General features: G+C 51.6%; 2 protein-coding genes across 3 annotated transcripts in view; both read left to right on the top strand.

Moving 5' to 3' along the window:
* LOC104639950 (fer-1-like protein 4) overlaps positions 1-14,149 on the top strand; it is a 47,722-nt gene extending 33,573 nt beyond the window's left edge. For both annotated transcript variants that reach the window (XM_075768793.1, XM_075768792.1), the window contains 13 exons: positions 911-1,017; positions 1,376-1,507; positions 2,240-2,350; positions 2,768-2,895; positions 3,403-3,573; positions 4,350-4,504; positions 6,267-6,445; positions 7,488-7,573; positions 8,527-8,625; positions 8,913-9,154; positions 11,435-11,712; positions 12,421-12,521; positions 13,039-14,149. In XM_075768793.1, the coding sequence (XP_075624908.1) occupies positions 911-1,017; positions 1,376-1,507; positions 2,240-2,350; positions 2,768-2,895; positions 3,403-3,573; positions 4,350-4,504; positions 6,267-6,445; positions 7,488-7,573; positions 8,527-8,625; positions 8,913-9,154; positions 11,435-11,712; positions 12,421-12,521; positions 13,039-13,219 (1,970 nt within the window). In that variant the 3' untranslated portion in view covers positions 13,220-14,149. The remainder of the gene's footprint in view (positions 1-910; positions 1,018-1,375; positions 1,508-2,239; positions 2,351-2,767; positions 2,896-3,402; positions 3,574-4,349; positions 4,505-6,266; positions 6,446-7,487; positions 7,574-8,526; positions 8,626-8,912; positions 9,155-11,434; positions 11,713-12,420; positions 12,522-13,038) is intronic.
* An 804-nt stretch (positions 14,150-14,953) lies between these two features.
* LOC104639951 (arf-GAP with SH3 domain, ANK repeat and PH domain-containing protein 1-like) overlaps positions 14,954-24,404 on the top strand; it is a 28,077-nt gene continuing 18,626 nt past the window's right edge. The window contains exons 1-4 of the mRNA XM_075768795.1: positions 14,954-15,261; positions 21,135-21,207; positions 21,491-21,636; positions 22,085-22,159. Of these exons, the coding sequence (XP_075624910.1) occupies positions 15,136-15,261; positions 21,135-21,207; positions 21,491-21,636; positions 22,085-22,159 (420 nt within the window). The 5' untranslated portion in view covers positions 14,954-15,135. The remainder of the gene's footprint in view (positions 15,262-21,134; positions 21,208-21,490; positions 21,637-22,084; positions 22,160-24,404) is intronic.

Genomic DNA, 24,404 nt, shown 5'->3' with positions numbered 1-24,404 from the left:
TTTGGAAAATTGTGTTGAAGCAAGAGCCTTCCTGAGTGAGCAAAAACCTGCAGAAAAATCAGCTGCAAGGATCATGGGATTGTCAGGGTGAGAGTGGGAAGCAAAGCTGGGGTGCAGCGAGAGGATGGTGGAGAGGCAAAACTGACCAGGAGCTGGGCATCGCTGTGCATGTGGGATACGCATCTGGGTTACAGGATTCACTACGAGGTAACAGAAAGACAGCAATAATAGATGATCTGAGAACAGTGTTACAGCTGTATGCCCAGGTGGTGTAAGCAGTGACTCGCCTAGCAGTTACCTGGGGGGTGAGACAGTAAGTATAGAAATTATGTAAATCCTACTTAAGGAGGGGGCTGGAGGGTACCTGCATGCCACTAGTGCTCAAGGGATCTGGGTTCTTTGAGAAATGGATCAAGGAGGCACCCTCTCTGTCCTTGGGTTGCTGGTGCCCCAGGAAAGGTCTGGCTGTGCTCTCTCCATGCACAGCTGCCTGTGCCCAAAGTGGTAGTGATGGTTCAGTTAGACATGCACCCAAAACAGCAGTCCATCAGATAAGCATCCATCCAAAGAAGAGGATTAGCTCTCATTTGTGCCTTCCCTGACAGCACCCGTGGGCTGGTCTAGCTACCTTCCCCCTTTTGGTCTCTGCCCACTACCTTCCTAAACAACAGCCATGCAGGCAGGAAAGTCTGTGCCAAATTTTGTCTCCCCACCCATCCAGTCATGCTGTGCTGGGAAACCTGAGATGCCGTAAGGACACCTGTTACAGACAGCAATAGCTCCAGATACCTGGGCACAGGTCAAAACCCTAGGTGAAAGTGAAAGCTGTTGCTGGGGTCATTTCATGGACAGACACTTGAGATGATGGGAGAGAGCAGAGCATTTCCTAATCTCCTATTGCCATTTCTAGATGGAGGGAATTTAAATGCATCCTCCATTGACATGGAAGCTGAAGATGAGGCAGTAACTGAAGCTGAACCTGCTCGACCCAAGAGGAAGCTCATCGCCACCCTTCAGGTGATTATTGGGGTGACAGATCTGGCCTCTTTCAACCCCAGCCCTTTGTCCATGCTGTCCTCACCTCCCTGCAGTGGAGGTTAGACTGGGAGGAGAACCTGCAGTGTGTGCTGGGCCCCCATCATTGCTGGGCTTTGAAACAGCTAGTGAGACCTTGGAGCCAAGCTGGGATGTGTGTGCACATCTGAGGCTGGACCTGGGGGGGATAAGGGAAAACCATAACACCCTGCACTGACTAATACAGGGGTAAGGTAGGACCAGGTGAAATGGCTGAAGCAGGGAAAGGATGGTCTTTCTGACTCTCCTCCCATTTAAGATGGCAGCAAAAAGGCCCAAAATTACTTTCTACTTATTTCAGATCTACAACTCTGAGCTGGAAAATGAGTTTGATAATTTTGAAGACTGGCTGTGTATTTTTCCCCTTCATCGTGGCAAAGCAAATGAGGATGAAGATGGAAATGAGGATGAACATTTTGTGGGGAAGTACAAGGTACTGTATCATTTCAATGACATTTGTGCTGCACGTGGAAGAAAATCCTTAGGACAACCTGCATTTCAGAGCATGCCAACACCAGCAAAGCCTTGGAGAGTGTATGTGTGTGCAAGGAGATGTGAGGCCATGGTGCAGCGTGGCCAGGGTACCGTTGGTGCCTGTTGAAGCAATTGTGTACTGTGCTCCTTTGTTAGTTGATAAATGCACCTGATTTAGATTTTTTAGCTCTTGCAAGGAGAAAGCGTGAAGAATAAAGGACTCATTCTAGTTGGGGCCTCTGGGTATGTTCAGTATGCAAACAAGAATTAGTGAGCTTCACTGGTTTTAAAATAAGTAAAACTTGTTTAAAAGAGGCATCGTCCTCCCACCCAGGAGGTCTTGAAGACTGAAATGTCAACTGCAGAAGTTGATTTAAGAAGGTCCCTAGAAAACCTTTGGTGCCCCCTGCCTTTGGCAATCCAAAGTGCCTGGAGATGTTCAGATCTGGCATTGGCAGTGGTCTGACAGCCTGCAGCCTAACTTGCAAGCATGGACTGCCTGTCATGTGGACATGACAGTGCCTTTGGAAAGGAGAAAGGAGTGTGCCCATGGGCACAGGGTGTCTGTGGTCTGCATGGGGCAGTGGCTCTGATTTTCCAGTTGGCAGGTGAAGCTAGTCTTGGTGGCTCCAATCCCATCCAAGATACTCTCTTTTGTATCTAGTTGTTACTTGCAATGTCTTTTCTGCAGGGCTCCTTCTACGTCTACCCCACTGAGGAAGCCAGCACAGAGCCCAGGGTCTCCCAGGGCATTCCAAGGAACAGACCCATCAAAGTTCTTGTAAGAGTTTACATCGTTAAGGTAAGTCTCTGGTGATGGTGGCAGTAATGTCACCTCTCTATGGACCTCCTGCCATTCTCTGCTCAGTAAATATGAGCAGTGGCACTTGTGAAGGGCTCTGTGCTGGCTTGAAGGCTCTGCCAGCCCAGTGGAAGTCAGCTACATCTTGTCCATGGGGAGCCTTCCATGCTCTGTAGCGACAGGAGGTGCTAAAAATCCAGATAGGCATTTCTTAGCTCCCCTCATCTGCCTTGAGACAGTGAGCAAGTGAGTGGGCTGACAGCTGGAGACATCGGTGGCTCGTTGAGTGGGGATTTGCATGGGAACAGGTGCCTGTTTCACTGCTGGGGGGGCCCAGCCAGGGGGCTTGGGTGGTCTCAGGCCTGTGGAGGGTGCTCTCTGCAGCTGATGTATGGCAGTACCTCTTGTGTGTTACAGGCTACGAACCTGTCTCCAGCAGACCCCAATGGCAAGGCAGACCCCTATGTGGTGGTGACTGTGGGGCAGGAGCAGAAGGACACAAAGGAGCGATACATCCCAAAGCAGCTCAATCCTGTGTTTGGAGAGTACGCAGGAAGTTTTCTTCTAGCAAGTTTAATAGGAATAGTGCAAATCTGGGGCTCAGGCTGTGGCCCAGCATGTGTGGTCTTCACTTTCTTTCTGATGGAGAATCTTGTGCTGTAACACAAAGGTCCTAGGCATGTCTCTTGCCTCTGGCTACATAGGAGCCATAAGTGTTTTGGGTTAGGAGGGGAGCACTCTGAAGGGCCTGATTTAACAGACAAAGTAGCAAGCCAAGCAGCAATAGAGCATTGGAGAGCTTTTTCCGTAGCTCCAGGACCTCTATTCAAAGCATACATTCCTAGAAAAGTAACTCCTTTGTTTGAGCATGCACGCTGAAAACTGCATGCGCTGAAAAACTGCACACACTGAACTTATGGAGAACCAAACTCTATCAGAGGTCTTGGAGTTGTTAAATACAGTTCTTAAATGTGTAGGATGATCAAAGCAAAGCATGTGTTTTATTTCCATCCTCTTTGCTAATTGCACTCTCCCCATCTGCTTCTGTCCAGAGTTGTGGAGCTGACAGTCTCCTTTCCCATGGAATCGGAACTCACTGTGGCAATATTCGATCATGATTTGGTTGGATCTGATGATCTGATTGGGGAGACCAAGATTGACTTGGAGAATCGATTCTACAGCAAGCATAGGGCCAACTGTGGAGTGGCTTCTCAGTACGACATGTAGGTCCTAGTGTGACACATTAGGGCTATGAGACGCAATCTTCTCGCCTACCATTTGGGTGGGTAACAGAGCACCTCTAGTTTTGCAGGACGGAGCGTGCATCCACAGTATCCTTTGAGCAGGTGCCCCACAGATTCGCTACAAGTTACACGGATAACTTCATCTCCTTTAGACTCCTGTCAGCTTCCTGTGATAGCTCTAATTCCTACTGCAGACTAATATATTTTGCATACAGTAGCAAAAAATTCTTTAATGCTTTCATATTGGTATTCTGTGAGAAAAGTGCTCATGTGACATTGATGTGATTTGACTTCTTTCAGAAAGTAGGGTGGTTTCTCTGGCAGTATCTAAATCTGTGAGCAGCAAGACTCATGACATCTATTTTCCTTTGGCCTCATTCAGTATGGATTCTCTGGCATCTTTGGCCAGTTTTCTGTAAACTCCTACAGCTATTGGAGAATTAGCTGTGGGCATGGACTTGAGTCCCCAACACTGCTAAAATCTTTCTCCTGTTTGCAAGCTGCAGGTGGAATTGCTCCTGTTGCTGCTCTGAAGCTAATGGTTCTGTGGGGTGCAAGCCTGGCTTCTTCTGTGGGAAGAGAGCTTTTAAGCTTTTCATTCATTAAGCTGTTCTGTGCCTCTGGTTTTTCCAGTGACAATCTGAGCAGGGGTGGCATAGCCTGTGCTGTACGGAAGGCAGGGTGTTTCACAGCCTAGGAAAAACCCCTATTGTGTCTAAGCTGAAGATGTTCTCAATGTTCTCCCTTCCATGCAGAAACGGCTACAACATGTGGCGAGATGCTTTCAAGCCCACACGTATCTTGGATAGTTTATGCAAGAAAAACTCACTCCCTGCAGCAGAGTACAGACAGGAGGACGTCAAAGTGGACAATAAAATATTCAAGGTCCCTCCAGAGGCTTTTCCTGAAGGTACAGAAGGCTTGGAGAACAATGGCTGCAACCCAACAGTCTCTCTTCCCTGAAGTGTCCAGGCTGGACACTTCCCCACTCTGTGCCCTGCATGGCCCAGCTTTCCAGGTCACTGCGAGGAGCATCCTCTGTGCTCAGTGGCCTGGTTTCAGTAGATGACGGTGTTGCACAGGGGAAAGACATGATCCAGGCCATTAGGTCCCAAAGGGGCTTCCCAGGCAGTGGGTGGAGCAAAGTAAATCCACTTGCACGGCAGTGTTGTGCATGGGGATGTGATGGCTTGTGCAGCCAGAGACAGTGTAGCTTATTCTGGTGGCTGACACTGGCACAAAGCTGTACCTCCATCTGCTTGTGCCCACCATCAGCAAGATACTGGCATACTTTTTTTTCTTCTTTTTTTTTGGGGGGGGGTGGTGGGTGGTGGTGTGTGCTTTTTCAGTCTCCTTTCCTGTTTTTAGCTGGCTTTGTCCTTCAGGGATGCTCTCTGCTTCTAGTGACTTTCGGTGTCTTGGGTGACTCCCCACTGCTCCTCACTGCTGTTAATTTCCTCCTTGTGGGCAGCTTCTGCTTCTTCTTTGCTGTTTTTCTTTCCTCCTCACTGGCATTACAAACCCTGAGCCAGGGCCATGGATGTCCAAGAACACAGCAGCCTTTCATGCCCTCTGCCAGCAGTGATGGAGAACTTCCCTGAGCACAGTCCTGTCCCTGCTGTGCACATTCCCTCCAGTGGCCAACACCTGTGCAATCAAATCCAGCCTGGAGGAAAGGATGGAGCAGGTGTGGCCTGCTTGTGGATGGCTGGGTCCTGCAAGGCAATGCTATGTAGCCTGTACAAAGGATGATCCCTGTGTCTGACCTGCCCAGAGATGGAGGACCTATGTGTGTGGCCAACTTTACCTTCTGCTTATTTCAGTGTTGCTGTTCCTCAGCTTTCCGCTGGCCTCTGTGGCTTTTGTTGTGAAGGGGAAAGAAATCATGCTCAGGAGAGGGCAAGGAGCTTCCAAAAGCCCTTTTTCCCTTTTCTCAGGTCACTGGGTAGCTGGGAAGGAAGAAAGGAGGTGCTCTCCTGGTGATCCCCTGAGAGCCATCTCTGGTTCAAACGTGGCTGCAGTTGATGCCCCGTGAACCTCAGCTGTGCTCAGGCACTGCTTGGGATGGTTTCAGTCTCAGGCTGATCTCCAAAGGGCAGATGCTCTCCATAAACTCAGGGTGGGGGGTCACTGTGTCCTCACCTGTTGGTTCCTGCTTTTCTCCCCACCAGTAGGATTTGGTCTTGAACTGCCATTTGGCTTCACTCTGCCAAATAAGTCGATCACACAGACTATTAATTAATGGAGAGCACAGCTGCGTGTCACTGTCAAGTGACAAGTGGTGCTTTCCTGGAGCACTTCTAGGGCAAAACCTCTCATCCACGGATCTGCCACAGAGACATGGGGACTTAAACTGCCCCAGAATGTCACGTCCTCCTCAGTGTTCCCTGGATCCTTTTCCCAGGGCCATAGTAAATTATTTTTTTTTGCTCTTTTCCTCTTATTTCTCTTAGCTTGTTTGTCTTCCTGCCTACAGTTTTCCTTATCACTGCAACATATTGGACTCATTCCCTTCATTTTCACCCTCCTGCTTCTCCCCATTTTGTTTTTTGGGGGAGGTGCTTGTTTGTCCAGTCTATCATCTTTCCTTACTTGTGCCTGTGACTGACATCCTGATGTGGCTCTTGCCAGCCAGATGTCTTCATCTTCTACCTGGCTGTGTCCTGCTGCAGAGACCTCTGTGAGAAACAAGAGAGGAGTGGCAGATGAGAACTGGTCAGCAGATGATGAACATAAGGCTTTGTACGTCCTGCAGCACTGGGAAGAGATGCCAAGATACGGGTACAAGCTGGTACCAGAGCACGTGGAGATCCGGTCCCTGTACAAACCAGAGAACCCTGGGCTCGTGCAGGTGAGGTGTGTTTCCTTGCCCAGCCTAGACATTGCTCTGGGGAAGGACCATTGGGGCAGCTGTTTCCCAGCTCCCTGTTGTCTCTTCATCATGGCATGAATCCCATGCATTGCCCTTTCCTGGGTGGGTGACTGGAGCTGTGTCTGTGGATGGCTGGCCCTGCTATGAAGTGAGGACTGTTGGCCTTGGGTGTCCTTTGCTCAGATCCACCCTCTAACCTCTCATGGTGCTTCTGAACACCCTTTCCTCAAGGGACTTCTGTCCATTGATGTTGTGGTCACAATGCTGGTGGCCCAGAGTCCTTCCTGTCTCAACAGGCCATGTAGCACTGCTCTGCTGAGGATGCTGTGTGGGTGGCAAGGGACCTGCTCTGCCTTCTCAGCCCTGCCACCATGCAGTGGGTGGTAGTGTCCTTGCCTATCCCTGCCTCTTCCTTTGATTTGTCCCCTGTCGCTGCTGCTTTGCTCCCCTGCCAGAGCCCTGTTCTGCCCCCTTGGCTCGTCCCTGGGCGCATGACGTACCTGCTGGCCAGAGGAGAAACACTCCTCAGTTGTATGCAGTGCAGTGATCTGAGCTCAACCATTTCAATGTCCTGCACTGAACACCACCTGTTCCCTCGGGTGCCGGAGGTTTGCAACAAAGCAGAGCTCTGCCATCATTCTGGCTTTGGTTGGCTTTGGAAATGCACGTGGGGAGGGGAGGATCAGACCCATCGCTTTTTAGTTTTCTGGGTTATGCTGAAGTGTTGCATCATCATATGCTTCTTGTTAAGACAGAGGGAAACGTTTGCCTCTGAAACACTCATTTCAGCTGAAATGGTTTTTCTTGGGAGCAGGGTGGGGAGGGAAATAAGTAATTTTTGGTAGTTTTCATTTTTTCCCTATCTAAAATCCAATCACAGGTCACTCTGAAGCACTGGGGATGGAGAGAGCCAAGCAGTGGCTTTCTGGTGAGAGCTTTCCTTGCAGGACCAAGCCTTGCTCCTTGAAGAGCTGGAGGGTCGTCTGTCTTTTGAAGTCTCTCTTCTGTCTTCTCTCATCAGGGCTCCTTGCACATGTGGATTGACATGTTCCCAAACGATGTCCCCGCACCACCACCTGTCAACATCAAGCCACGACTGCCTGTCAGGTAGCACCCATGGAGCGGGGCTGGGGCTGGTGATCCTGCATGGAGGGTCACTCTCCCTTTCCATGCCTGGCGGGATGTGCCACAGAGTCCTGCACAGGCTGACAGTCTGTGCTAGCCTGGCATGCAGCCCTCCTCTCTGCTTCAGCTCTGGCCATGGGATGGTTTCTTGGGTGTATCAGCACAGGGCATAAGCGCTTCAGCTGCACAAATGTTTGTGAAGGGAGGGGTAATCTCTCTAAGGCTGGACGTGAAGGTGATAGAAACCTACTTATCTAGGTCTATTTTGGCTAGTAGACAGATGTCCTCTGGGTGCCTGGAGAGGTGAAGTTGAAGGAGGAGATCTGTTTTCAGTGATCTAATGGGGCTATTGAGAGGGAGGGTCCAGATTCTTCTCAGAGCTGCACATGAAAGGACAAGAGATAATGGACACAAACTGCAGCAAGGGAAACTCCAACTGGATAGAGGGAAAACATTTCCCCGGTGAGAGTGAAGCTACCCTGGGATAGGGATGGAGTGACCCAGAGAGGTTTTGGGATATCTGTCCTTGGAGATATTCAGAACTCATGCAGACAAGGTCCTGAGCAATCTGATCTACTATGAAGTTCGAGCAAGAGGTTGGAGCAGAGACTGCAGAGGTCCCCTCCTGCCTGAGCCTTTCTGTGCTCCTATAGCTAGGTCTTGCTGGGTTGGTTTCCCACACACCAGGGATTTACTTTGCAATAGCTGCCTGTTTTGACTGTGGGTGTTTGTCCTGTGGGGTTGTAGACCCCAGGAAGGGCTTTGTGTGTGGCAGCGAGACTGCTGGGCTGTGCTTGGCCAGAGGAGCCCTGGCAGGGGACCACAATGCTAGGAGAGCTCAAGTGCTGCTGCTCTGCCGGTGTGGGCTTGACCTGCCCTCCCAGGCCCTGGGGGCAAGAGCGTGTGTCTCACTCACCCCTGTGTCCTTCCCACAGCTACGAGCTGCGTGTGACTATCTGGAACACGGACAGTGTGATCCTTGATGATGTCAACCCAGTAACGGGAGAGCCTTCCAGTGACATCTACGTGAAAAGGTCTGAGGGAGCCAGAGGGAGGCCAGAGCTTGGCTGTCCTGCTCCCTGCCCCACACCCTCCCTGCCTCCTCTGAACCTCTGCTCTTCCCTGCCTCAGCATGAGGTACCCCACTCCAGTCCCCTACATGGACTGCTGTACCCCCAAAGATGTTGGTCAGATGTTGGTCTGGTTTGGCTCTTTGACTCTTCCTTTCCTGCTACCCCATGGGTTTCAGCCCCTCCATCCTTCTGCTCTGCCTTTGGGGCTGGCTGACACGGGGTAGGAGATAACGGAGTTTCTCCTGCAGCTGGATAAAGGGTCTTGAGCACGACAAGCAGGAGACAGATGTTCACTTTAACTCCTTGACTGGGGAGGGCAATTTCAACTGGAGGTTCATCTTCCGCTTCAACTATCTCCCAACCGAGAAGGAGATTACCTACAAGAAGAAGGACTCTGTCTTCTCTGTGGAGGAATCAGAATTTCGGGAACCGGCTGTTCTGGTCCTCCAGGTTTGGGATTATGACAGGATTTCAGCTAATGACTTTCTAGGTATGTTGTGACCTGCTGGAAGTGGGGTGGCCTGTCCCTCACCTTGCTGGAGTATTGCAGTGTTTCCCCTGGCTCCCAGCTCTCTGAGAAGGGCTGCCAGGAGCATCAGATTAAGTTCTTCAGCTCAGCAGTCACCTGGGCTGGTTTTTCACATGTGAGCTATACGCAGAGCCTATATAGACATGTTGAGTTTGCATGGGGGCTCGGAGCTCCCCTGCTGCTCTGGTACTTCCCAGTAACCAGCCCTGCTGAGCTGGGCATGCAGCAGGGCCTGGTGATGAAGCTGGGCTGGTGGTGATTCTGCCTACACTACACTAGCACAAATGCTGCTGCTTCTTTCCTGCTTCTGCTGCCATCCCCAAGTTTGTAACTGTCGTGGTTTTACCCCAGCCGGCAGCTGAGTACCACGCAGCTGCTCGTTCACTCCCCCCTCATCGGGATGGGGAAGAGAATTGGAAGAGTTAAAGTGAGAAAACTCGTGGGTTGAGATAAAGACAGTTTAATAGGTAAAGCAAAAGCCGCGCGCACAAGCAAAGCAAAGCAAGGAATTCATTCACCACTTCCCATGGGCAGGCAGGTGTTCAGCCATCTCCAGGAAAGCAGGGCTCTGTCACGCGTAACGGTTACTTGGGAAGACAAACGCCATCGCTCTGAACGCCGCCGCCCCCCCCCCCTCTTCCCCCAAGCTCCTTATAAACTGAGCATGATGTCATATAGTATGGAATATCCCTTTGGTCAGTTTGGGTCACCTGTCCTGTCTGTGTCTCCTCCCAACTTCTTGTCCACCCCCAGCCATCCTGCTGGCAGGGCAGTGCAAGAAGCAGAAAAGGCCTTGGCCCCGTGTAAACACTGCTCAACAATAAGTCCATAGAACAAAAACATCTCTATATTATCAATGCTGTCTCCAGCACAAATCCAAAACATATCCCCACACTAGCTACTATGAAGAAAATCAATCCTCTCAGCTGAAACCAGGACAGTAACATTCTGTTCAGTTTTGTCCCTCCCTTCTTCAAACTTTGGCCTCCCCATTAAAAAGCAGCCCCTTTGACCTGCTGTTTCTTGGGAAGGATAAAACTCTATTCGTCAACCTTCCATGGTGTATTTAAAGGGCTTTATCTCCATGAGGCACTTCCAATGGTGACTGGTTCAGCCATGCTACTCAGGCACTGAAAAAAGTGTTAGACAGCAATCTGAACCATTCCTGGCAGGTACAACCCCAGACACTTCTAGGCAGGAAAGGGCTTCTGCAGTCTTTATTGCAATCTCCTGCTTCAAGCAGGGCTAGTTGCAATGTAGGTCGGGTTGCTCTGGGCCTTGTCTGGGTGACTTTTGAGTAGCTCCAAGGATGGAGATCCCAGCACCCTTCTGGGCCCCTTTTCCTGGCTAGACCGTTCTCATAATTCTCAATTTTTTTTTACTTGCAGCAGCCTTACATGCCTTCATCCTCTACTTCTGAGAAGAGTCTAGCTCCATCTGCTCTATTGCTTCCTCTAGGCTGAGAGATGCAGTAAGATCTCTCCCTTCACCTCTCTTCTCTGGGCTGAACATGCATGGGGCTCTCAACCCATCCTGCTATGGCACATACTGTAGCCTTGACCATCTCAGCCACTGGACTCTCTCTAGTTAGTTGACATCTTTCTTGTGTTGGGACCCCAAAACTGGACACTGTATCCAGATGCAGTCTCACCAAAGCTGAACAGAGGAGAACACCCTCATCCCTTGGTTGCTGGCTATGCTTTTGACAATACAGACCAGTACGTGGTAAGACTGATTTGTTGCAGGGGCTCAGTGCCAAAGTGGACTGGACCACCTTCCAAGGAGAACAGGGGCGCAAGGCCAAGCAGTGAAATGAACTGAGGCTGTTTCAGATGTCAGACAGACGTGAAACCTTTAAAGAGTTTCCCAGATTTTACAAATTTTTATTGACTTTTGCAAGAATGAGAGGGAAAGAGGAGCTTGGACATGTGAATAGAGCAGAGTAGGACATGGCAAAGGAGTGAAGAGAACTCACTGTACCACACACAAACCAGACTGGCCCCATCAGAGATGAGACAAGACCTGTGGCTTCTGCTTCTCAGTCTCTAACTCTGGGGCTGGTCCTTTCTTATGCTGAGCTTCAAGGTTCTCCACCTGTAAATGTGCAGGACTCTGCTAGATTATTGCAGTGTCTGGTACCTACTTGTGGTGGTGGGAGTGTGGCTGAGACAGAGAGCCAAATGGTGTGTGGGGCTGACCTCAGGATTTCACCATGAGCTCTCCTCTTCACTGTGCCTGCAGGCTCCATCGAGCTGAAGCTACATGACATGGTACGGGCAGCCAAGAGCTCAGAGCATTGCACCATCAAGATGGCCAAGGAGAATGCAACACCTCGCTTCTCTATCTTCCGAAACAAGCGCATGAGGGGCTGGTGGCCCTTCATCAAACTCAAAGATCAAGAAGACAAGGAGAGAGAGGAGAGGGAGGACAAGCAGAAGAAGAAGAAGAAGTGGAGCAGCTCAGTCAGACCAGAGGATGTGGAGTTCACAGACCCCAGTGGGAACAAGTACCTCCTGACGGTAAGGCAGGCTGCTGGCACAGGTGAGCAGAGTGTTTTGCCTCTGCCTTGACATGGCAACCTGTCCTGCATGCACCTAACCTACAGAGGCAGCAATGACCCAGCTGCCCAGGACTCTGTGCAGGGTCCTGGAGACTTGTCCCATCTGCTGCAAATCCAATACTTCATCCACTCAGAAGTGCCAGTGGCAGCATGCAGCGGGTATCCAACTTCACGTCTTCCTCTGGGCTTCCCGTAGAGCAGTGCTCAGTGCGGGGAGCAAAGCAAGAGGCACGTGGCTCCCCATCAACCAGACAGGACAGCAGCAAAAGCTTGTCCTGGGGTCTCTGCATACCCCAGACAGGCAGGTGCCAACTGTCCCAGGGCAGACGTGCTGCTGGTGGCCCTGCTAGTGGACCACTGTTTGTCCCCAAGGGTGAGTTTTGCTCAGTGCCGGTGTGGGAGGTAGCAGACAAATCCAGATAGCTGGGGAGTGCATTGCAGTTCAGTGCCTCGTCTGCAAAACAGCTTGTGTCTGGCCAGGCCACAGTTTCCGCTGGCAGCAAAGTGAGAAACTCTGTAGCTAATGCCTGGAGAGAAAAGTTAATTGCTCTGACCATCTGTAAGTGCTACTGGAAGAAAAATACGCAGTCCTCTCCGGGCACGTGGTCAGCAGGCTGGTCTGCAAAGCAACACGTGTGGTTGTGGCTCAGATGTGTTCCCCCTCCAGGGTAAGGTGGAAGCAGAGTTCCAGCTGCTGACTGTGGAGGAGGCTGAGAAAAGTCCTGTTGGTTTGGGCCGAAAAGAGCCTGAACCCCTGGAAAAGCCCAGGTGAGTATCTGTGTTATCACCTTTCACGTGGATGGACAGTGCCTTGTTTTCAGCAGCTGTTTGTGTGGTGACAGGGAGCATCTGCTTGTCAGGAGCTGAGAGTAATCCGTGAGGCCCTGAGCCGTGGGGTCTGCAGGACTGGGGCTGCCAGGGCTTCCCAGAGCTTCAGTGGGTCTGGCAGGACTTGTGGCTGCAGCGTCTGGGCCAGGGCTGATCTCAGTGAGGTACTCAAGGCAGCTACGCCGTAACATTGCTTGTACAAAAAGGGCAGCTCTGGTTTAACCGTGTGAACGGACCTGTTAGCCACATGGGTGCAGAACAGCTCTGTGAGGACTGTCCTGTGGCTCAGATCCTGTTGTCTCCAGTGCTTTCACGGGCATGGTAGTTATTGCAGCCCCTAGGGTGATCCTGTCTGGAAGCAGCAGGAAGAGCTGGCAGCCCATGAGGGTGGCAGGGCACCAACGTGCTGCTCTGTGGATTGAGCCTGTGCTTATCTATTCTTCCCTTCTTGTTCCAGCCGGCCAAAAACTTCTTTCAACTGGTTTGTGAATCCCATGAAGACCTTTGTGTTCTTTATCTGGAAGCGGTATAAGAAATACATAATTTTGCTGTTCATTGTTGCTGTTCTGACCATCTTCCTGGTTCTTTTGATCTACACCATGCCTGGATACATCAGCGAGAAGATCATCAATGGATAAATGCTCTCCAGCACAGGACGACTCAAAGATGGGGTGATTATTGCAGGAATCAAGACTGGACCAGAAAGTTTAAGGAAGTCCTGCAGGTGCAGAAGCAACCTTCACAGTGAAAGACCTGCAGAAGTGGCCTCTCTTTGGGGAGTCACGTTTCATGCTAAATACCCATGAGGTGCTAAGAAATCAAGTAACCAACCTACTAAATAAGGCAAACTCCTTGAAGGACAGTTACAGCTTTGGGGAAAAAAATGCTCTTTTTGGGACCGGGGTGGGAGGGTGGGAAAATGGGTTCTGCTGGTGCTGTCCCCACAGACATGGCAGCTGAAACCAGCTCTTGCCATTGAGAGCAATTCTGGCAGACATGTGGACATACAGAGCCATCCATGCCGCAGATTGACAACACTTGCCACTTCCCAGGTCTTTGCCTGAAGAGTTCAAAACACATTGTGTGCAGGGGGAAGGCAGGTCTGGTGGAGGGTCCTGGTGGAGGTAGGACCTGGAAGACCTTTGAATGGGGCTCCCCAGGGAGAAGGATGACAGAGCCAAGGTAGCCATGAGCTTCCTGCCATGCCAAGAGCACAGGAACAGCTCTTGGTGGTGGAGTCAGCCCTGGACGTGGTAGCGCTCTCCAGGACACGGAGTTTCTGGTTATCACTCCTTACAAGCTGCTAGCTTTTCCTGCATGTGCTGGGTTGGATTCAGGCTTCAAACTTCATTTTGGCTCTTCATTTCCACAGGAGTAAAAACTCCTTGGCTGCTCTCTCTGATGCTGCCTGTGTTTTGCAGCTGCTTTCTGCTGCAGGCAGTCCTCGCTGATGCCCCTTTGCCCTTCCTCCCGGATAGCACAGCACTGCGACATCCCCACGGGGTCTTCAGCATGACTGTATTGTGGTGTTGGGCTGATGTAAATTAAATGAGACTTGTTCTCAGCATGGTCTCTGGTGCCCCAGGGTTCCTGTCTTCTGCACAGACAAGCCCTGATGTGATCTGATCTCAAGTGGATTTGCTTCACCCTGAGTTTTGACAGGACAGATTCCTTCTGAGGGGTCTCATCCTGGTGCAGGAGATGATGTTCAGAGGGACCATTGTGTTTCCAAAGAAATTAACTGACAACAGGGTTTTACAGTGAAAGCAGCGGCCTGATTGTCTTTTGAATGGGGCAGGAATAGAGTAAGTTTTGGGAAGAAAACTGGCTGGGTGGAGCCAGGCAGGCAGGTGAGGAGCAGGTGAGGACTCTGGCTGGACCTGAAGCCAGGAGTGAGCGTGGGGGAGATGCGGTGCTCCCCTCGGGGGGCCAGAGGTCAGCTGCTGGGCAGGAGCCCCAGAATGGCAAAGGGGGAGCCCTCTGTCCCTGGGGCATGCTTGGGTGCAGGGGGAGCGAAACAGGCTGCAAGGGGCTCAGGTCATGCAGCACCCGCATGGGGGGTAGAGCGGAGCCCTGGGCTGCCACAGTGCTGCGTCACCCCCGGCTTCCTGCAGAGCCTGTCGCGTGAGACATTGCCTTCCCAAATGGTGTCCAGTGCACCCCCATAGTGTCCAGTGCACCCCAGCTCGCCCGGTGCACGTCACCAGGCAGCTCCTTGGCTCTTGCAGCCATGCTCAGCTACATTTTCCACCACACCACCAGGCTGGGGCTCCCTGTGACTCAAAGCGTGTCTGCTTCAGACTTCCTCAAAATATTTCAGTTTATAATTGCAGGATTTGTAGCTGTGCTGCTGTGTGCCTGGTGTGCGGGTGTGTGTCAGCGTGTGCACACTGGGGTGTGTGTGTGTTTGTTCAGGGTGTGGGTGTGCAAGGCGAGGGGCTCCATCCTGCCCTCACTGCTGGCTGCAGCGTGACCCCAGCCCCCTGCCCAGCCCTGGTGTGACTGCGGTGACGGCCGGCAGTTCCCCTTCCTGGCGCCACCTCACCACGGCGCCATGGCGGCCCTCATCTCGGTGTGCGACTTTGTGCAGCAGGCGCAGGAGGACCTCAGCTCACCCACCACCTCTGCCTTCGCGAGCCACATGGGCCGCTGCAAGGCCACTGCCAACAGCCTGGAGGAGGTGAGCAGGGGCGGGGGCTGCGGGGGCGCACCCCGAGGGCCTGGGGGGGCTGTCCCCATCGAGGTCCTGCAGGATCTGAACCCCAGTTCAGGCATCACCATATTGTCTGTCACTGTGAATGGAGAGTGGTGCAAGCATGTTTGGGTGTTTGCAAAACACTCAGCGTTTGGCGAAGGCTTGTGACGGGTCCTGGTGGCCAGGTGACAGGCATCGGTGGGGACAAGAGCAAAGGGGGAGAGGCTTTGTGGCTCACACCAAATGGTAAAGAGAGGACAGAACCCTTTGACCAGACTAGTATCAAACTAAAAGCAAAATAAAAAAATGAAAGGAAGTTCTTGGGGGCAGCAGGTTTCCTCACTTGTCCAGAGTTAAGCTGTGGGATATGCCGATGTGGGATGTTTGGAGCCCAAATGCATGAATGGATCCAAAAATTCATAGAGCTTGGGTGAGATCTCGCTGCTGAGCACAGTGTCCAATGCAAAGCGTATTTGGGCCAAATGCCTTTGTTTTCTGACCAATGGCAAAAGCCAAAACACCCCAATAGGCATCATCAGGTGCGGTGCAGGAGGGGAAGGGGTTGCTGCATGCTGCTGGCATGTGAGGGAGCAAGCATCAGAGCTTAATGTCCCAGGAAGACTGTGCGTGAGGATAAGATCAGCTCAGTGGAGGGTCCAGGCTTCCTACTGAGAGCATCCCACCACCCACCTATACTCGCCTTGGGACGTAGCTGAAAACTACAGCCACTATAGTGTAACCATCACGCGGGCCTATTCCTGGACAAATCCTGATCCCCCGTGGAAAATATCCATGAGATGTTGCCACTGCGGTGGGACTCTCTGTATGGTGGTCCAGAGGGCTCCAGGCCTCTTGGTGCCTCCTCCTGGTAGGTCTGGTAAGTGTGCTGGGAGCAGCCAAACTGCACCACAACCATGTCACCTGTCTCATTATTTTGTAGTCCCAGCAGATGAGGGGATGGTGCCCAGGACTCTTATCTGGGCATGTCTGTGGGCTGTGACTGCCGCACTGCCCTGAGTTGCCCCAGTGCCGGAGCAGATGGGGAGCTGTGCTCCTGTAGATCATTTTGTCAGTGGTGGTGACTGGGGTTTTGTTCTTCTCAGTCCTGCAGAGGCTGGGGCTTGCTCAGGACCCTCTGGGCATGGGGCAATTTCCTTGTGTTGCTTAATTTTCAACTGTTACTCTATCGTTCACACCCCAAGCAAAGCTAAAACTTCAGCCCTTTAAAACAGAGCTGCTACATCAGGAAGCTGTGGTTAGAGAGAAACACTGCTGAACCTTTTCATGTCTGCAGCGCTCCTGGCTTGGGACTTGCATGTCAGTGTGGACGTAAAACTCAGGACACGATCCTGGTGCTGCGCGGCAGCAACACCCAGTACAGTCTGCGGGGGATTTGCTGCAGCAAAAGCAGGGAGCAGTGGTGTGAGCCACGTAGCAGCACTTGTGTAAGCCAGGAGACACAGGGAGATGATTTCATCTTTGGGTGCAGATCAGAGCTGGGCTCAGCAGATAGCAAGGACAAATTCCAACATCGTGGGGATATCTCCAGTTGCACTTGCTTGGGTGTTGGTGTCAGCAGGAGCTGCCTGTTCTAGAGGAAGGTCCTTCTCTGCCTGCATCAGTGCTGCCTGTGTCTTGCTTCCTCCCTGAGCCTGACACACTCTCACCATGCAGCCAGGTGATGCTGACCGGGTTCCTGCCTGGGACTTAATTCCTTCTGACCTGTGCAGTAGTCTATGTGCTTTCACTGGGAGGAAGACTCCGGTGCTAGAGAAGGGCAAGCAAGAGCCTGCAGCTGGGAGCAAAAGCTGAAACTGAAATGAAAAAAGAAATTAGTTGCAGTATTTTAGCTGTGACTTAATGAACTACTGGTGTATGTGGCCAAAAGTTGTAGAGAATGCTTGGTCTCCACACTCTCTAAACAGAGGTTGGGCATCTTTCTGGAAACCACCCAGTCCCACACAGGGTATAGGCTCCTCTAATGTTGTCATGTGAGAATTAATGCCATGTCTGCTCAGATGATCAGATGATGTGAACTGACGGTCGCTCTCAGTCTGAGTTTTTCTGCACTCTTGAAAACTATTGAGAAAGAAGTGTGCTGTGACTCCAGCACCATGGAAATCACAGATAGGGATGAAAACACATCTGGAAAAGCTGGAGTCACAGGGTGCTTCCGTTCCTCGGTCTCACCTCTGAAAGGCAGAAATACCAGTGACAGTGACTTCTGCAGTGGTTCAACCATCAGCTTTTATTGATGGTGTGGAAAACTTTGTACAGCAAAGAGTCTTCGTGTGTGCAAACAGCAGTCAGCAGGTGCCTGCTTGTAACAAAGAGCAGCACCAGTGTGGGGTAAAGCAGTAAACAAAGCAAGAGCCGGTCCCTGAGCAAGGAGAGCCCTGGCGCAGTGTGCGCCGAGCCCGGCAGCGGCGTGGGCAGCAGAGGGAAGGAGTGCTGAGCTGCAGGGGGAGGACAGAGGACGTCAGCTGGTTTTCCACCACTGGAGGCAGGTCCCCAAAGGGATAGTTGCACATTTCGGCTGAGTGCAGAACCAGATCCGTGCCTGCAAGGCAAACGGATGCAGGTAGAAGTGCGGGCAGGGAAGGGAGCTTGGGGTTTCCTGTGCCAAGTGCCAGATATGTAATTTCCTGCCTTGTGGCCAGCAACTGTACTTGTACACACTTCATGATCCTTGGAGGGAGTGCTGCCTCTTGCAGCTGCGCTCACTGGATGTGGGGGGCCCGGGGAGGTGGGGGTGCCTGTTGGTGATGATGGCTTCTGGGATGACATGGAGCAGTCCTACCCTGGTGCTGCTCCTCCGAAGCAGGGAAGCCTCTTGGCCTGAGAGCATTTGCCCAGCAGGCAGGGAATGGTCCCAAAGGTGGGGATGGGTTGCTTGTGGACCAAGGCAACACCTTCAGGGAGGGGATTGTTAGGAGAAAGAAAGAGGAAGGCCACAGATGTGGGAGGTTTGAGCATCTGTGTGTGGAGAGCTGAATTTCTGGTAAAAGATGAAGTATAAACACAACTGGCATCACAAGGGACCTGGGCAGGCTCCAGGGACATTTTGGGAAGGAGACAGCTGTCCTGGTCTGGGTGGGTCCCAGCAGCAGAGGAGATTGAGGGGGAGAGTCTCTGGAGGCCACTAGGAGGTTGGAGACCAGGGTCTCAGCAGCAGCAGGCTCCACATTGCTCCTTCCATGTGCCATGTACAAGGGTCGATAGGTAAGGGAAGAGGTTGTGTCCACCTGTGTGGCTAAAATCTGCTGTAGGGTTGAACAGATGAGACACATCTGGAACTGGGAAAGCTGTCCTGGTGGAGCCTCTGCAAGGGACATGGGCTTCACCTAAGCCTAAAGGGCTTCACCTGAAGAAGGGTGAAGGGATGCCTAAAGTTAGCAAGATGAAGCCCACATGGCAATGGCTCAGACAGCTGCAGGGAGCTGTGGCCCAGGAGGGCACTGTGCCTGCCTCATGGCAGCACTCACAGTAACCATATGGTTGTGAGGGGGATGTGTTAGTCCTTGAAGTCCTGGATTAACCTAAAGTCATCTTCTGAACATGAGGGTATGAGTGTCTCCAACAGCTTTGCCAAAGGACAATGGTCAGATGCTTCAGGTGCCCTATCCCACCACTGCCTTTCTGACCTTGGCTCATGGGGATCTCTTTGAACCGTAATACTGAATTCCCTGGATTTGCAATGCCTGGTGTGAGCATAGTCCTACTGCTCCTATGTTAATTGCCCCAGGAATCTCTATTTGAGGGCTTGGCTGGAAAACCTCAGTCCCAAACTGGGCTGGACAAGAAGGTGCATGACCATGAATCAGCAGTGTGCCCTCATGGCCAAGGAGGCCAATGGTGTCCTGGGGTGCATTGAGAAGAGTGTGGCCAGCAGGTCGAGGGAGGTTCTCCTCCCCCTCTGCTCTGCCCTGGTGAGGCCACATCTGGAGTTCTGTGTCCAGTTCTGGGCTCCCCAGTTCAAGACAGACAGGGAACTACTGGGGAGAGTCCATCGGAGGGCTGCGAGGATGGTGAGGGGCCTGGAGCATCTCTGGTATGAGGAAAGGCTGAGAGAGCTGGGGCTGGTTAGTCTGGAGAAGAGAAGCCTGGGAGGGGATCTGATCAACGCTTATCAATATCTAAAGGGTGGATGTCTAGAGGAAGGGGCCAGACTCTTCTCAGTGGTGCCCAGTGACAGGACAAGGGGCAACAGGCACAAAATGGAACATGGGAAGTTCCATCTGAACACGAGGAAAAACTTCTTCCCTCTGAGGGTGACCGAGCCCTGGGACAGGCTGCCCAGAGAGGTTGTGGAGTCTCCTTCTCTGGAGAGATTCCAAACCCGCCTGGACACCATCCTGTGCAACCTGCTCTGGGTGATCCTGCTCTGGCAGGGGTGTTGGACTAGATGATCTCCAGAGGTCCATTCCAACCCTGACTAGTCTGGGATTCTGTGATTCTGTGCAGGTGCTAAGAGTTGTGGGTGGCAGCTCTTCTCTGGGGAGCAGAGTCTGGCACCTCCTGTTTTGGGGTCCATAATTCAAGTTCGCAACGTCCCTGCTGCACTGAAATCTGGAAACGTGCAGGCAGATAAGTTTCTAGCACTATTGTTCCTTGGGTATCTAAACATTTATGGTGATGTCCCTGCATGCCACAGTCTTGCTTGTGTTGACCCACACAGAGCCTGACTCACATTCTCCCCTACTACGCGGGTTCAGCCTTGTGGCTTGTCTGATGTGGTGCACAACGGAGGAAGAAGCCAGTGGTGGTACTACTCCCCTGGGTACCCACCCGACCACTCAGCTGTTAAATAGCCTTAGCTGTAGTGTGCAAGTCCACCCTGAGCTGTTCTTTGCATTTCCAAATTGCTGTAGAGCTGTTTTCTCCCACAAATCAGTGTTTATGGATCTGAAAAGCCTGTACCCTGTCTTTGAGCTCTGGCACTGTCAAGACAACACTTGGAGCAAAACCCTTTCACTCCCTACAGGGCCAGCCCAGTGTGGGAGCTGTCAGGGCTCACAGTCCAGTGATGGGTCACACCTGAAACACTGTCCCCAGTCAGGAGTGATGTGGAGACACTAGAGAGGGTCAGTGGATAGTAATAGAGAAGTAGAGCTGGGCTGATTTAGCTGGGTGAAGAAGGGGTGTCTGACAGCAGCCCACAGCTCATCTAAGGCAGTTATAGACAATGGTGTCAAGATCTTTTGGGCAGCACCAGGTGATGTAACATACAGCAATAGCCACTTTGTGGCTCAGGAAGTTCAGGATGGATGTTGAAAAAAGTTTCTTCTGCAGAGGGTGGTGCAGCCCTGCAAGAGGTCACTAGAGAGGTGACCTCCATCCTTGGAAGGTTTCAAAGCCCAACTAAGCAAAGCATAGCCAATCTGATCTGGTATTGACAATAATCCTGCTCCTAACAAGAGATTGCATGAGAACCCTTCCAAGCAGTGCTTATGTGAAATAACATCTGTAATCCAGTCTCTCATAGGCAAAGAGTTTAGATGCCTCCAAACATGCCTTAGCCACCTAAGCCTCCTCCTCTCAGCCCAGGAATGACACCGACAGTGATGGAAATACAATTTGTAACTAACAGTCTCTTGCCACTGAAATCCACATTTTCTGTCAGTGCTGTATGTTCCTTTTTCTAATATATTTTCCACTTCTCTCTTAATGCTTCTTTCAGAAGAACATCAGGAAGGCTTGCAGATACTTAAGATATGCACGGACTACTGCCGCTAGATCATCACCTACCTGCTGGCAGGACAGTCCAGCTTGGGGATGCTGAGGCTTGTGCTAAGCCCTGTGGGTTACAGAAGTGCATATATGGATGTAGTCAGTGACCATCTCCTCTGCCTTTCTAGGCCTTGGATGCTGACCGAGCTGTGCTGCAGAAGATGAGGAAAGCAGCCAAGGCAGAGCACAGCTGTGGACAAGGTCAGGGCAGAATGGAGCCTCAAGAGGGGGGAGACAGCGATGGATGGATGGATGGATGGATGAGGGGAGTCCTCGCTGTGGATCAGGTTGACTGGAGCAGGGAATGTGGGTCTCAGGGGTCTGTATAGTTGGGTAGTAGTGGTGGTGGCAGCAGGAAGCCACAGGAACTGGTTTGGGTGCATGAACAGAACTGGGCATGGTGACTCCCAGGAGGGAGGCAGAGGTTGGGTGTTCATCCTGACCTTCCCTCTGCACTTACCAGAGACCATCCATGTTCCCCTAGACCTCATCAGCCACCTCGAAGCCCACATTGCTGCTCAGGAGAAGTTCTCAGCCAACTACCAGCTGGAGGGCGAGGAGCAGCTGGCCAGTGCCTTTAGCACCTTTGCTGCCTTCTCCCGGGAGCTGCTGACCGCTGTCAGGAGCCTGGTAGGCAGCTCTGTCGCCGGCATGTACATCAGAGTGGGGACCCTGGCTTGCGAGGGGATGCTGGTAGGGGTCCTCAGGGAGAGCAGCAGGCTCTGGGTCACAGCCTGGAGGTCCAAGCTCGTCCCCTTCCCCAGACAGAGGCAGGAGACCATGGCATGTGATTGCAGAGCCAGTGGCACAGCTGAGGCCATCTGTGCAGATCTCTGAGGCTGCTCAGAAGAGGCCACTGGAGGTCTCTTGTCCACCATCCCACTTGAAGCTCTCACCAACACTGGATCAGGCTGGCTGTGGCTTTTTCCAGCTTGGTAATTTCCAAGGATGGAGGCTTTCAGCTGACTGTTACCCAAAGCGGTTCCTCCGCAGGTGCACAAACAGCTCTGCTTTCTCTGCACAAGGAGCGGTGCAGGGGTGCAGTGCTAGTGGTGTGCTCTCTCTCTTTCCTTTCCAGTGGCAGAGTTTGTACCACAACATTAACTTTTCCCTGGAGTCATTAATAAAGGGTGACATGAAAGAGCTCAAAGGGGTAAGTGGGGGCTGAAAGGTCTGCACCGAGGTGGGGCTGGTAAGTGGGTGGCTGGAGACAGGGCAGGTACCTGCTGTGGAGGTCTCATCCCTGGCTCACGTCTTGCCCTCCAGCAGGGATACATGTTGGAAGGGCAGATCTGCCTGCATCTCCTGGGTGCCAGATCCTGCTCCCTCCTGAGGCTGATGCCTCACACCACGTCAAGTTAGTCGTGCCCCTTAGCTTGGACCTCTGCCTGCTTGCAGGCACCTGGTTGAATCTGGAGGAGTCTGGTGGCATTCACTATGTGTGGAAAAAATTAGGGTATTGTGCACCAAATATTGATATCTACCCTGGCCATCAGTGCACAAATTCCCCTACAACCTCCCAGTGAGGTTCCCCCTGTCCCTGCAGACCCACCTGTGGCTTTCGCACACATGTGTTGGTGTGAATCTGAGCTTGCGTGTGTGTATCCACCAGCTGCAGGTACCTCTCAAGGGCTGCAGAGTAGCAAGTACTAAAAAGACCATGCAATTTGGTCTTCAGCACTGTAGAGATATCAAAGAGCTTCACAGTGCTCATCAGTGTAGATTTTAGGAAAAGCATCAAAATAGTATTTAATTTTCCTTTTTTTTAACCAATGGGAAGGTCATCATGATCCTTGGTGAGTCTGCACACACGTTCCTACCACTAAGTCCCTGTGGCTGCACTCAGGCCATCAGCTCTGCGCGATGGCCCCTGGGTGCCTCTGCCTGCGTAGGGGTGCCCCGTGCCTGTGGGTGTTCTGGGTGAGGAGGCTGGACCGATCCTGATGCTGGAGTGAGGTCACTGTTGAGGGATTGCTGATCATAGCCTGCATCTAATGTGGTGGAGCAGCTGCCAGTTGTGACCTGGCACCGTTCCTCTCTGGGTGGTTTTTGGCACAGAGACTCTGCGAGCAGGGTAGGTATGATTTGAAACAGTAAAGCAATTATTTATTGGCTGATGCACACAAAGGATCGTCTGGATTTAATGAGCTCGGTGTTAGCATGCTCAGCACCATGCTGAGATGCCTGAGGAATCGTGCTGGCCAGGCAGACCAGCTCGGGAGGAGCAGGGCTTGCGCTGCTGCTCCCTGCAACAGATTCTTGCTATTGCTTATTGCCATCTTCCACCAGAGCTGCTGACACTCTGACAAACCCTCTGTGTCATCATCTTTTAAGATTTTACATTTTTCTGTGATACTATTTTTCCTCTTGAATCCTTGAGCTACTAATGAATCTGGTTCAACAACCTGAATTCTGTAATTTTACCCTTTTTAATCTTGTACAGTTACAGTCTGTAGATTTTCTCTCAGCTTTTTCTCCCAGCTCTGCAGTTTCCTCAGATGCTTGATGAAGCATTCCTCAGAGCTGGGCTGGGGATCCTTGAGCAAACAGCTGAACCTCTGGGAAAGTGGAGGGCGGGTTTTGGACAGGACTGCAGAAAGAGGGATGGGAACTGTGGCAGGGTATGGGGACTTCCAAAGAACTAATTGCCAAATACTGAAACAAATTATGAGCATTTAGGCATCTGTTTGGAACCTTGTGCTATACAGGAGCATGAAAGTGGAAGGAGAGAGCAAATTCTGGAACTTCTAATGTGAAGTGAATTGATAAAAGAATATAAAATATGAAGGAAAGAATCCACTGTTTGCATTGTTAAGGATGATGTCAAGAAGATTGGGAACTGAGAAAACAGGCCAAGAGAGAGGAGAAAACCCAGCTGCCCTCAAGGAGTCATGATTAAGCTGAAGGGATCCAACAGGAACCAGAGGCTGACCTGAATCAGTTTGACATTTTCATTAGAATGGAGATAAATGCAAGATTTGTCCTGAAAATGTTCTGCTTTGGCATAAATAAAGAGATTTCACCTCGGGGGGCAGGGACCCAGAGAGGCTGTGGGATCCCCATCCTTGGGGTTTTTCAACATCTGCCTGCACAAAGCCTGGTCTGAATTCAGTGCTGTCCCTGCCTTGAGTGGGAGGTTAGACCAGAGACCTCCTGAGTCCCCTCCAGCCTGGTTTATTCTGTCTGTCTTTGACACAGAGGTTTGCAGAACAGTATGTGGTGAGAACAGGGTACAACATGGGTGATCTGAGTAAATGCATTTAATGGACAGGTGCAGATGAACATACCAAGCTGTTAACCACTGGAGAGAAGCTAAAGTTGCGCAAAGTCAAATGATTAACAAATGATGGCTTTTTAGCAGCAAGACTAATTTGCCATTAAATGAATACCCGGGGAAG

The sequence above is a fragment of the Balearica regulorum genome, chromosome 16 (assembly GCF_011004875.1).
Source record: "Balearica regulorum gibbericeps isolate bBalReg1 chromosome 16, bBalReg1.pri, whole genome shotgun sequence".
Lineage (NCBI taxonomy): Eukaryota > Metazoa > Chordata > Aves > Gruiformes > Gruidae > Balearica > Balearica regulorum.
Note: the sequence above shows the minus strand (reverse complement) of the source record. Positions and strands in the feature narration are given on the sequence as shown.